Source organism: Indicator indicator, chromosome 18 (genome assembly GCF_027791375.1).
Source record: "Indicator indicator isolate 239-I01 chromosome 18, UM_Iind_1.1, whole genome shotgun sequence".
In the NCBI taxonomy this organism is placed as follows: domain Eukaryota; kingdom Metazoa; phylum Chordata; class Aves; order Piciformes; family Indicatoridae; genus Indicator; species Indicator indicator.
The window spans coordinates 7,903,861-7,916,582 of NC_072027.1; the positions used below are offsets into that span (position 1 = coordinate 7,903,861).

General features: G+C 43.3%; 1 protein-coding gene across 2 annotated transcripts in view; it reads right to left on the reverse strand.

Annotated features, from left to right (window-relative positions):
- Window positions 1-12,722, reverse strand: part of NSG2 (neuronal vesicle trafficking associated 2) — a 35,828-nt gene extending 23,106 nt beyond the window's left edge. For both annotated transcript variants that reach the window (XM_054389255.1, XM_054389254.1), the window contains exon 1: window positions 12,594-12,722. In XM_054389255.1, the coding sequence (XP_054245230.1) occupies window positions 12,594-12,722 (129 nt within the window). The remainder of the gene's footprint in view (window positions 1-12,593) is intronic.

Sequence of the window (12,722 nt, forward strand, 5' to 3'; positions counted from 1 at the left end):
ATTTTCTGGATTCAAATGCAAATCATTAAAGATTGATGAATATTTACATCCTTTGATGACTCCCTCTCAATAATACTTATTACAGTAGCATTTCCAACACTAGGACTTAGGAAGAAAAGGGGACAGAGAAACACCCAAATATATTTATAGCATCATCTTGGAATTCAGGATTTCTGGTGACACAACACAGATGACAGGAAATGACATGAGTTGATTCAATGGGTTTGGGATGAACCCTAACCTTTCTCTGAACATACTACTGAATCAAACCCCACTATGCTCAGAAATGCAGTTCAGCATAGTGTGGATGAAATAGAACAAAGCTTCCTCTCCAGCCAAGATAAACTGGCCCAGGTTAGGTCCAAGAACTGCTGGAGAAAATCCAACAGAGAGCCACGAGGATGATTAGGGGACTTGAGCATCTCCCCTGTGAAGAGAGACTGAGAGCCCAGGGGCTGTTTATCTTGAAAAGACTGAGAGGGGACCTCATCAGTGTAAGTATGTGAGGGGTGGCGGGTGGGTGTCAAGAGGGGGCAGGCTCTTTTCAGTGGTTCACAGTAATGAGACAAGGAACAACATATAAGATTTCAGCTCAACATGAGGAGAAACTTCTTTACAGTGAGGGTGACAGAGCACTGGAACAGGCTGCCCAGGGAGGTTGTGGAGTCTCCTTCCCTGGAGACTTTCAAAACCCACCTGGATGCATTCCTGTGCAGACTATCCTAGGTGATCCTGCTTTAGCAGGGGGTTGGACCTGATGATCTCTTGAGGTCCCTTCCAACTTCTGATATACTGTGATACTGTGAAGTTACAAACAAGCAATAGTCTCATTTTCTCAATCAAAAGAAGGCAAGTGTACTCAGGACTCCTCCATGCAGCTGAACCCTATCTTTCCAGTATTCTTTCTAGTTTTTTGTAACCCCACTGCAGTAAAATACAATATCAGTCATCAACATCTGTTCAGAAATTGCACTCATTTTTTTTTCAAACCTACCAGTCACAATATCCAGTTCTCCCAAATTCAAGCTTCCTGCTTGATACAAATCTTAGCTACAGACAAAGTTTTTAAATACATATGAGCTCCTTTCCACAAACTCTACTGTTAGGTCTTAAGGATCACAAACCCAGAACAAGAGAAAAAAGGAGTTGAACAAAAAAAAAGGAGAGAGAAAAAGAAAAAGCCTCACTTGTTTCTAGTTATAGCTTCATTTTCTTCCATTCTTTGACTTAATGTCAGTTTTCTTACAGGTATTTTTCAATTATTCAACCAATATCTTATCAGCAGAAAAGTTTGAATTATGCTGTCCACAGGCATATAGCATGAGACTGAAAATAAAATCCACACAGCCCTTCACAAGGCATCAGATCCAAGTCCAGTAGCAATCCTATCATGTCTGTGAATAGATAAGCAAGCTTAGTTCACAGCTAGATCAGAAGCTACTTGAGACACAATTTGCTGACTGCACCAGCAGCGAAATGTGTGTGTGCACACAGCCACAGTCATCCTGCTGGTCAGTGTTTTGCAGAGGTATCAAAAACTTCAGTAGAAGAGGTAAGAAGTATCTTTAATAAATGCCTCTGGCATTGAAAAAGCTAAACACCTGCTCTTCAGAAGTATCTTTGTCAGGCACGTGGTGGAATTACTCAGCGGAAGAAAGATAGGGCAGTCAGTAAGGTCTCCTCTTTAAAACAGGGCACAGAAATAAAATGAAGAAGGACAAAGGGAAAACTGAAAAGCTGTAGGGTGGGGGTAGGATTCAACACTGGGGCACTAAAGACAAAAAAGCAGTTTTGCTGAGAGCACAGGGTGCACAACTAGAAGAAAAGAACTACTGAGTCCCCTACAGTCTAAATAGGTAAATCTGAGCACAGACCCCACTGTTGCAGCAGCATTCATCCCCTCTATATCCAACAAGCTGCCATCAGGATACCCATGCAAAGGCTTCTGGAAGCTGAGTTGTGTCCATCACACTCCTCAAGCCTCCTGCACTGGTGATGCCATCCCAGTCAGAGCTACCTTAGCAGTAAGCAGAGAGAGGAGTGAACACTATCAGATGGCAATACACAGATACACACCCCCCATACAAGCTGTTTTTTGCAGAGCATTTGCTACCCTGACAGCCTCCCATGCATGTGTCAGTTGTGTCTTCAAAACAAGCTTAAATGAGGGCCAGTGAAAATCCAAAAGAACTTTTCTAAAATACCAAGTATTCATCTAAGTGTGAATTTAGCAAAGGAATAATTAATCACACAAAGCAATTTTTCTATAAACGTTTTGGGATCTATTGCTGGTTTGGGTGTTCTGTTTTCATTTTCCAGTTTGCTGATTTGGGTTGAGTGGCAAAGATTTTCCCCCTCCCCCCCCATTCCCTGCCATCACTCTTTTGTCACCTTTTCTTTCCTTTTTGTCACTGAGGAGTAAAGTCTTCCAGAAGTTCTAGCCAAATTGCTGTTGGATGTACAGTAATAAAACCCCCACTGACTCCACAGTCAGTGCAATGATCAGCGTTCATTCATCACCAGCTGCCCCAGAGCACTTCCATCAGAGCCCAGGATCCCACTGTTTCAATGCAAACAAGGTACATTCATCTCACACCATGACAGGTTTCCTGGGAGAGCTACTGGTGTTTATTACAAACCACAGCAAACAGAACGATCTCCATTCCCTTTTCTTGTCCGTTTTGCTGCTCTGATGACTTCACTGGGCTTATTCTTGATTGAAACTAGCAAGAGGGAGTATAAAATTGGGGTCTTCTGTAGGTTGCAATTCAAAGCAAACTGAAGCAAAAGAGATGCCTATCTCCTCATTCCCTTCTCTGCAATGCTGTTACAGTGGAAATGAACTGCTGTAAGGGGGTAGCTTCCAGAACTGGCAGCAAAGCCTGGATGTTCTCTGGCCTCTTGGGCACAGACAATAAATCCGAACAACCAAACCAGTGGATGAGTAGTCTCTTAAATACTCCCAAAAAAAGACAATTAGCCCCCTTTCCACCCCCACTGCAGAAACATCATTCTGCCATCCTCTGTGCTGGCTTTGTTAGCTCTCACCTCCTCCTGCATGTTCCCTAAAGCTTGTCTTAGAATCATAGAATCATAGAATCAAGAAGGCTGGAAGAGACCTCAAAGATCATTGAGTCCAACCTGTCACCCTACACCTCATAACTATCTATACCATGGCACCAAGTGCCACGTCCAATCCCCTCTTGAACACTTCCAGGGATGGTGACCCCAGTACCTCCCTGGGCAGCACATTCCAATGGCCAACCACTCTGTGAAGAACTTTCTCCTCACCTCCAGCCTAAACCTCCCCTGGCGCAGCTTGAGACTGTGTCCTCTTGTTCTGGTCTTAACTCATACTCCTAGAGAAGTCTGGCTGGTTTAGGTTGCCATGTCTAACTGTAAGCATACCAGTGCAGACAATTAGTGTGGTTGTTATTCATCTCATGAAGCAACCTGCACACCTGCAAATGAATATTAAAAAGCACAAATAGTGCTATCAGCTTTTCAGATTGCCTGAGCATTTGCAACTGCTGGAAAAATGCCCTTTAAACTTTTTGGGCACTTGTAAGATTTTGTGTTTTGTTATCTAGATCCCGATCCAGCATCAGCTTATGTCTGTGCCCCACTTTGTGTGTTTTGATGGTCTACCAAACAGAGCAGCCTCCCTGCCAGATTAGTCCAGCCCACCTGTAAAGTCTGTGCAGTGGCTGGAGCCTAGATGAATACCAGCTCAGGGAATCTCCCTGTAAATTATGTTGAGGCCATGATGTGGTCTTAAAAGTTTTCATACTATTTCCCTGAGAGCTTCCACCTTGAAACTGCTGAAAGGCTGTGGGGTTTATGAGAGATGCAATAAAGGAGACACAAATAAATTACCTGGGACTTTCTTTTTTTTTTTCCTGGTCTGTGGAAGACCTTTTCTCTCTTCAGTCTTACAATAGCTGCAAACTTCATTGAGGAAGCAGCTTTCAAAGAATTCAGAGAAAAGGGCTTCCACAGACCAGCAAAAAGATACCTCTAATTAGAGGAATTCACACTACAGTCCTTGCAGCTTCCATCACCAAGTTTTTCTAGCATTTGAACTCATTAACTTCCAGTTCAGCAAAGCACTTAAGCAAGCAAGTAGTCCTATTAACATCAGAAGGATTAGTGAGATATTTGAAGTGTGCATTTAAGTGCTTTGGCCAGATCAGAGCTTAAGCTAGCTTCAGTCACCTTCTCACAATCAGTTATAATACTGATGCTTAGGGCTCCTGTGGCATTCTTCATCAAGACTGCTCAAAGTGCTTTACACACCAGCATGACCCCAGTATCCTCATATTCCTGATAGGGGAGTAGGGGGAAAAAAAGAAAAGAAAAAAATGCTTACTAACATGTTGAGTCACATCAGCAATTGGTGGGTGAGTTGGGAAACCAGATCACGGCTTGCTGACGCTTACAGTGTACTGTGTGCTCTCAATTTTTCATTATCTGAGTGATAATGGTAGCTCCAGCACATTCTCCATAAAAATATAACATTCTTGGGATTAAGGGCTAGCAAGATATGGCTGGAGTGGGTAGGAAGTCAGACGCTCTATGGAAAATGGCAGCTCTCTGCTGAATTGCCTGCAGTCAACCAAAGTTAGCAGATGTAATAACACTCTCTGTGTTTTGAAAGGTTATTACTTTCTATTCTCTTTCTTGCATCCTCTGGCTCCTCATTCCAATCCCTCAAACACCTTCTTTGCCAGAGCTCAGCAGCAATATATAACAAATGACCTGATACAGTTCTAAACGCCCAAAGAGAAGACGACAAGCAGCCCCATCCATCATGCTGCTCCACACAAGCAAGAGTTTTCTAATGATGCTGTTTGCTAACACTTTTATCGAGTCCCAAACCTAAATGCACTTATTATTCTAGGCTTAATGCTAGTGACACCACTGGAATCAATAGGAAACCTTTCCTCTGCTTTAATGAATGCAGAACCAGGCACCTTCTCTGTAGTGATGCTTTGGAAAATTATAGGTGTGCTGAGGTGAGAAACAGCAGATGAGAGTCTGTGTACCCCAGCAGGAAATCCATCATTGACAACCTTGAGAAAGTAAACAGTAGGGGAGTGCTGGGAAATCTAGAGATTTTTGGATGCTGAATGAAGAAACAAAGCAAGCTTCCACCCAAGTTGACTATATTAAAAGCATTTGCTTTGAGGAAGAAGGAGCAGAGTAGATGTGAAATGTGACAAATGGAAAAATATCACATTAAGCATGGAACCTTAAAAAGGGTTTTCCAGCAATGGGATGAAGTAAGTGTTGCAGAAAATGAATTGATATGAATTCTGAGTCTTGTCTCAGGCTGGCTAAATGCAACATCATTTACTGCCACTTTATATTTGAGTTTGAGCTCTGTGGTTTTCCCCCAAGAAATGAATAATAATATTTAACATAACTGGCATTGTGAAAACTCTAAATTATTCATTTGGAAAAGGACATGCAGCCATGCTGTAATTCCCACTTCACTGCCACGGTGCATGTAATATATTGTGGTTCAGGTGCTGCAAAGTGCAAACCATAAAAATTTAAAATACTACTTCCCATCATTATTAATAATGAAGAGTCTCTCACTCAGAGTAGCTGTCAGATTGACAGAAGAGATAAACAAAGTGTGTTTCTTCTGCCAAGGAGAAAGGCTTCTTTGAAGTCCAAAGCTGGACTCTGTAGTCCCACAAAAGGGTTGTAACACCCCCATCAGTTTCCATATGGATTATTCATGCTCACTTTTAAATGAAAATGAGATTCTTGACTTCGTTCCTTTCCATGCTTTTCTTCACTCCTTCCAGAGAGAGAACAGAAAATAGAAACTGGCACCAGCAGCAGGGTTTCCTTTGCCTTCATCACCCAATGGAGCATCAATAGCTGAGAAAGATCTTTGCTTAACACTTAGGTGTAGCATGCTGTCCAGGTTACTGATGATAGCAAAACGGTGACACCCAGGCTTGGCACTATATCTGCTCTGACTGAGTCGTTTCTATGTTCATGTGCTACAAGCCAAAGCATCGCTAAAATTCACCACTTGCTCTCACACAAAATTCTCCAGTGACCTACGAGCTCTAATCCTCACGCACAGCCAGCTTCAAAGAGCAAATGAGATGTGCACATGGCCAACAGTAGCTGAAGTGAAAATACTTAGCAGTAAGAGACTAGAGGAAAAGAGATGGAAAAATCATGTTTCAGGGCTTAGAACAATCTCCTTCTTTGCATGCTTAGGATGAAACACTGATAGACATGAGGAGCTCCACGCCTACTGCAGCATGTCCTATACCTCCTTCTGACTCTTGCATTGGACACTGCTAGAAACAGAACATGTTGGACTGGGTTGATCAGTAATCTCAGAGTATATGGCAATCACCATGCTGCAAATTCCCAGATTCTTAGACAAGTAGTTCTGTAAAAACTTTCCTCAAATAATTTTGACCACGACCCATCCCATGGGAGAGGCAGCTAAGCTTCCAAATCTACAGGATGAACACATCTCAGCAGGAAGACTTACTGGAGATTAGCATTAAAATTGGCATTTGGGTTGTATGCAGTGGTAGTCCCCATGACATTCTACTCACTCTTTAAATGCAAAAAATACCTGAAATATTAATCACCAAAAAGAAGAAAAAAGGTAAGGTTTATGAAGAAGATGCCCTGGGATCGAATCCACAGTCAATGGAGAAAGCTACAGTCAGTAGAAACAAGCTTTTTTTTTTCCCCTGCTGTATCAGCTTATCTAATGGGTGCTGTGCTGGAAACAAGTTTCACTGGGGGTGGTAGGAAAAAAGTGGTCTCCTGAATCAATGCCAGGAGGATATTCCAGGCATAAGGAACACCACAAAAGGACAAAGACAGCAAATGTAATCAGCCCTGGCATCACCAATGAAAGGCAGCACAGAATGCAAGGGCTGCAATAGGAGCTGAAAGCTGCTGAGAAGGCTCACAAGCACAAAAGGAGCTTGGAAACTATCCAGATAATTCTCCCTACAAATCCCCGGGTGACCATAACCATCAGGAACCGGCAGAAGGCTGCGAAGGGGTGACAAAAATTGATTCCAGGAGGTTCAGCCAGGAGAGGGTATAGCAAAGCAAACAAAAGAATCAATCACAGCTTTAGAGATGGCAAATTGGCCAGGGTAAATTAGCAGAGCTCCACTGATTTAATCTAAACTACACTGATTTACACTAGTCAAGAACTCAGCTTTCCAGACCAGTATGACACTGGTATGTAGGGTTCACTTCATGGTCTTGCTGAAATAACTTACACCTGCAGCAATGAGAACAGATTGCAACAGGCTTAGCCAAACATCCATATACTAACACACTCTTCTGTGTCCATTTCTGCTGTTTCTGCAGAATGCAGCTCTAGGAATTGCAGTGCAGACAGAACTGGGTTTAGGAGAGGCAGTGGAGCTCACAAAACCAAACACAAGCTAGCTTTAAGCCACCAAATTCAGACACTCGGAGCAACACAGTTAAGGAGTGACATTTCTGCACAGGCTACACAAATCCTGAGGTTTACTTTAGTGAAGACCTGCAGCAGCAAAATGTTATCTGCATGCAAGCCAGGCAGGTGAACACTGCCCCAGTGCCTGTGAGGGCTGGGAGCACAGGCTGGGAGTGCAGTGCAGCCCTGCTGTGAGTGCACTGCCTGCGAGCCCAGGTGTGCAGTGTGCCAAGAGAAGGCTCACCCCAAGAAGAGGAGCATGAGCTTCCAAGAACCTCAAGCAGGGCTGTCCAAAATAGGCAAACAGAATTAAAAAAGGTTACCCCAGAAACCCTGCACTGCCAGAGTGTGCATTGCTGCAAATATTTATCACGGCTTAATGAGCAGAGGCGGTGTTTACATTCAAATACGCTTTTAGAGGACAAATGGATTTGCACAGTGCAGGCGGGGAACAAATGTCACAGGAAAGGAAGGCTCAGACTCCGGTGTTTGTAGGGATTAGGCAGAGCATCCCAAGTGGAGAAAAGAAAGGATAGAGAAAGCAAGACAGTCTGCCCATTCCTTCATGTTTGCAATGTTTTTTTTTCTTTAATTCCCCTCCTCTCTTCTCTTTATGCTTTCTTTCCCTTTTTATCTTCCTCCTCTTTTACAATTCCTTCAACTGCCACAATTCCCAGCCCTGCCCCATCTCTCCTTTTGCCATTTGCTCCATCCCACCAGACTCACCAGCTGCCTGCCCCCAGACACCTTGGGAGACCCCCAGACACCTTGGGAGACCCCCAGACAGCGGCAGGGAAGGCTGAGCTCCTTCTGGCCCCACCACATGTAGCAGCACCCTGAAACCAGCCTCATGGTGCCGGGATGGCATGTGCCTTCAGGCTGCCCAGAGCTGCCATGGGCTGCTACACTTCGCAGAGGGCAGACTGACACCAGTATTTCAGGAGAGAACTGCAAGTAGTCCCCCAGGTACAAAAGCACTCATCCAGTGTAGCAGTAATTATGCCTGCTCAGCTGGCCAGGACAAAACATTATTTTCTGTTAAACCAATAGGGATGTGAACACCAGGGACCCTCCTGATTTTCAGGAACTCTTGATGACTGTGTAAACGCATTGCCTGGGTCACACAGACACGGGTGCAGCCAGGGAGGGCAGGAGCATGGGATGGGGAAAGCATCTGAGGAGAGCAGTTACATCTATTTTTTTTTTTTCTTTCTTGGGTTGGATGGCAGGAATTTGTCACCAGAGAAATTATTTCTCAAGCTTCCAAATGCATTCAAAATAAAGAACAATGGACCACATGATAAGCCTTCTGCAGCCTTCACCACAAAAGAGATGCCGGATATGTTTTTCAGCCCTGACAATAGCTTTCATAGACTTTTGTGTTATGTAAAATTAGGATTTTTACTGCCAGAACAGAGGCATTTCCTGCTAGATTATACTGAAGTGGTTCTGTGAGACCAAGGGGTCCCCAGTTGTTGGTCTCATTTAAAATTTCAGTGAAACAGTGTGATCCCTGAAAAGCTGCATGTCTTTCAGTATTAGCATTGCAGAGACACGTAACAATTACAGCCCAAGCCTAGGAAAACAAGCGAACAGCCAGCCTTCTCCACTTTGGTCCTAATAGGAAAGAGAAGGAAAAAAGCTTTCCCCCCCGCCCCCTTTGTTTTTTTTCTTTTCTGCTTTTTGAATAGGAAGAAATGAAATTCAGAAACATAAAAAGTCAGGTCAAGGGCTTGTCACCAACAATGGCTATTATTCTATTACCCCTGTTACATGGACGGATTTCAGTAAAAAGGCCATGCGAAAATGATTTAAGAGCATCTGCCTCTGCCTTCTGCAAATGCCACCCAAGGAAGAGAACAAGGGGCAGGGGAAATGCTTGAAGATAATCAAGAAATATAAATACACAGCAGGCTTAGCACCCTAGGGGAGAAATTACTGTCCTGGGTACATTTCTCCTCTTGCAATGGTACAACTGCTGACAGAACAATCAGAATGCTGATGCTGCAGGAGGGATAGCATGAGCCTTGGGAGCACACATCCTTGTCGTTTGGTGGAGAAAGAAACAGTCCAGTGGCCAACAATTTTTAAAAAATGCTTGCCAAATCCAAGCCTCATTAATTCCTGCCTGGATTTTTCCAACAGCATCAAGGTGGAAGTCAAAAGGATCTGATAAGCTCACAGCACTTTGACAAACAAGCCTGTTAGGAAAGATCCCCAAAAGGACAGTCAGTAAGTTCAGGCATAGCTTTGAAAGAGTGTTTCCCCTGATCACCCCATACATGATCTCTTATAATCAAGGAACTACATGAAAAAGAAATGGGCTTCAGGGATTACCTCGTACGAGCAAAAGTCTCAATTTTTATATTCTCTGTGTCCTTTCCCTGAAAGGAAAGCCAGACACAGAAAACCCTTTGAAAGAGTGTACCAAAAGAGCACTCTTTGAAAGCATAGTACCAAAGCCTGCACTATTCCTCTTTACAGACAGACTGAAGCTACAGTAAGTACACAGCCCCCACCTGAAGGCAAACCTCCTTGCTCTGATTTTGATGCACCCTGGCTTGCCCTGGACTCAAGGCTAAAATGCGGGTTGAGAGCTCACAGTTCCTAAACAAAGAATACACTCCGATGATGAAGAGAAGCACAGAAAGGGGAGTATTTAGCAGGTGGTTGGCTTTTTTTTCCTCTAGATTTCACTTACAGGGCACAGGGCACAGCAGCTCTTTGTTGTAGTGCAAAGGCGATGTGACCAGCAGCAGTGGTGGGGCAGGGCTGGGATTGTTGCCTGCCTATGCTTACACAGGAGCCACGATGGGTTTGAATTTCAGAAAATGAGCAAGGAAAGCCCTTTTGAGCTGTTGTGCACAGACCCCAGCACCAAAGCCGGTTTGGCTCTGGTCATTTATGTAGCATTCCATGCAAGAGGCACAGAAAGCACCTTGACTTCTATTCCCCTCTCCTAAGCTAAATACCAACTACTGGCAGGTTTCAGGAATTGACAGAAACAAAAAGTCAAATCGATTTTAGACTTTTTTACCTTTTTAACCCTGCCTCCTGACTGCAAGGCAAATCCAAACAAGAATACACTGAAGACCTGAAATCCATGTCTACTCTTCCTCAGGCTCACAGTCTGACTAAATTCAGTAGCAGCTTTGCTTTTGTAAGTACAAAGCTGAAATTTCCCCCTATCACTTAACCTTTGGCCAAGCTTTTCACCTGAGGCTCAACTCCTTATTAGCAGGTCTTCAAACAGACCCTCCGCCCTAGGGTGAACTCACCCCAACAGAATCTGTTCCACAAACAGCAAAGGAAACAGATTGTGCATTATTTGGCTTTTATCACAAACAACCTCTCCTTTTTGTGTAGGGATCTCCAGCCAACGTTAACTCCAGGCCTACTGCACACAGGAGCTGAAACACAGCCTGCAGAAATCAATACCATCGACTCTAATGAGCTCTGAATCATCCTTTGCACTCCTGGAGATATATCCCACTCTTCCAGCAAAGAAAAATATGGATGTCAGTAGATGCATTGACAGTAATGTATGCTAATGAAGGTAATGTAATCTAACAACATGTGAATTATTGATGCAGGCATGTTTAAACAGAAAAATCAGCAAGGAATCACACCAGACCAATACACTCCAGTGTTTGTTCACCAACAGACAATTGGAACATGGTGGTTGTGAGAACACTCATTACCACTTTATTAGATGGAAAGGATTTTTGTTAGTTTATCCACGTCTCACCTGATACCTAAGTCATTTAAATTTCACATTGTGTGACACTGCATCTCCATGAGCCATAGCATCAGATGAGCTTGATTTAGATGTCTATGGTTTACTCTGAGCTTTTCAGACATTTATGATACACTGCTTTGTCTGAGTTATTTTGCTTAATCCTGTTTATCAGAATCATAGATAAGGCTGGTTTGCTGTCTCATTCACAGTTCATGGAAGTCTAACTCTCCTGAATGCAGTAATATTGCTCCTAATTGCCAGGAAGCACATGGATAAGGAGACTAGCTCCTTTTTCTGGCATGGCTCTGGTTCCCAGGATGTCAAGGCAGTTGACTCAGCTCTATCATAAAATAAACACAGTCTACCTAGATAGTTTTATTGCATATATCCTCGTGTTCTAATGTATTCAGAGAAATTTCAGTTTGTACTAGGGTAAAAGCAACATGTATGTCCAATAATCATCAGTGTTAATTTTACAATTATTCCATTATCCTGTGAGATCCAATCATTGTGTCTGCACTTTTGGGTGAGTTGGCTCCATCTCTGTGGCATCTGGGAACTACATTGCAGACAGGCTTTGTTTTTGTAAGGACTGTGGGGGCATACACATTTTTACAGTCTCATTGTGTCCTCATCAGGTTATATTGATATGGGGGCATACAGATTTTTACAGTCTCATTGTGTCCTCATCAGGTTATATTGATATGCATCATCCATCAACACGGACAAAAGATTTCCCTAGACATACTGGATCAGAAAAACCCAACAACAGCCCATCACCTATGCACATTTCTTGACATTTTAGTGCTGCATTCAGTTCTGAGAGTCTTGAGTGGGCAGGGGACAAAGCTGTCCCCTGGCTGGAGCCAATTGGGGAAACGATTCCCGGGATTGCTCCACCATCACCCCATGCATGGGGGAACTCAACCACTCTCTCCAGAGACATCAGCATCCTCAATGCCCAAATAAGCTTTGCAAAGCCGTGGAGCAGAAAAGAAACCTTAAATGAGATAATTAAAACAGCTGCTTTTTTTGGACGAGTTGTCACATTACTCTGAATGCAGGCAATTAATCTTACTGATCAGAACACATTATAAATTGCTCCTCTGTTTATCCAGTGTTTGCAAGAGAAACAAATTAAGCTTTTTCCAGTTATATTTATGAAACAATATTGGTGATTTATTGAGGAGGAAAGGAATTGGGGGACAGTAGCATGCTTATCTGCCAAGTAAAGACAGATAAATACACTATAAAAGATAACCTCTTTTTATTTATTGAATAAACACTATGCTACAGTCCATATCAGAGACCAATAAGCCACCAGAGCACTGAAAACCAAGGGACATGTATGTGTGCGGAATCGTGCAGGAGCCCCATTCCATTTTGCTTTACCTTTTCCGGAGCCGGGAACTGCAGGTGATTTACTTCCAATGGTGTGATCAAAGGAACTGTCTGAAAACCATCTTCGTTGGATGGTTGTTTGCTGTTCTTGTCATTCAAATTACTCCCCAGCTTCACCAT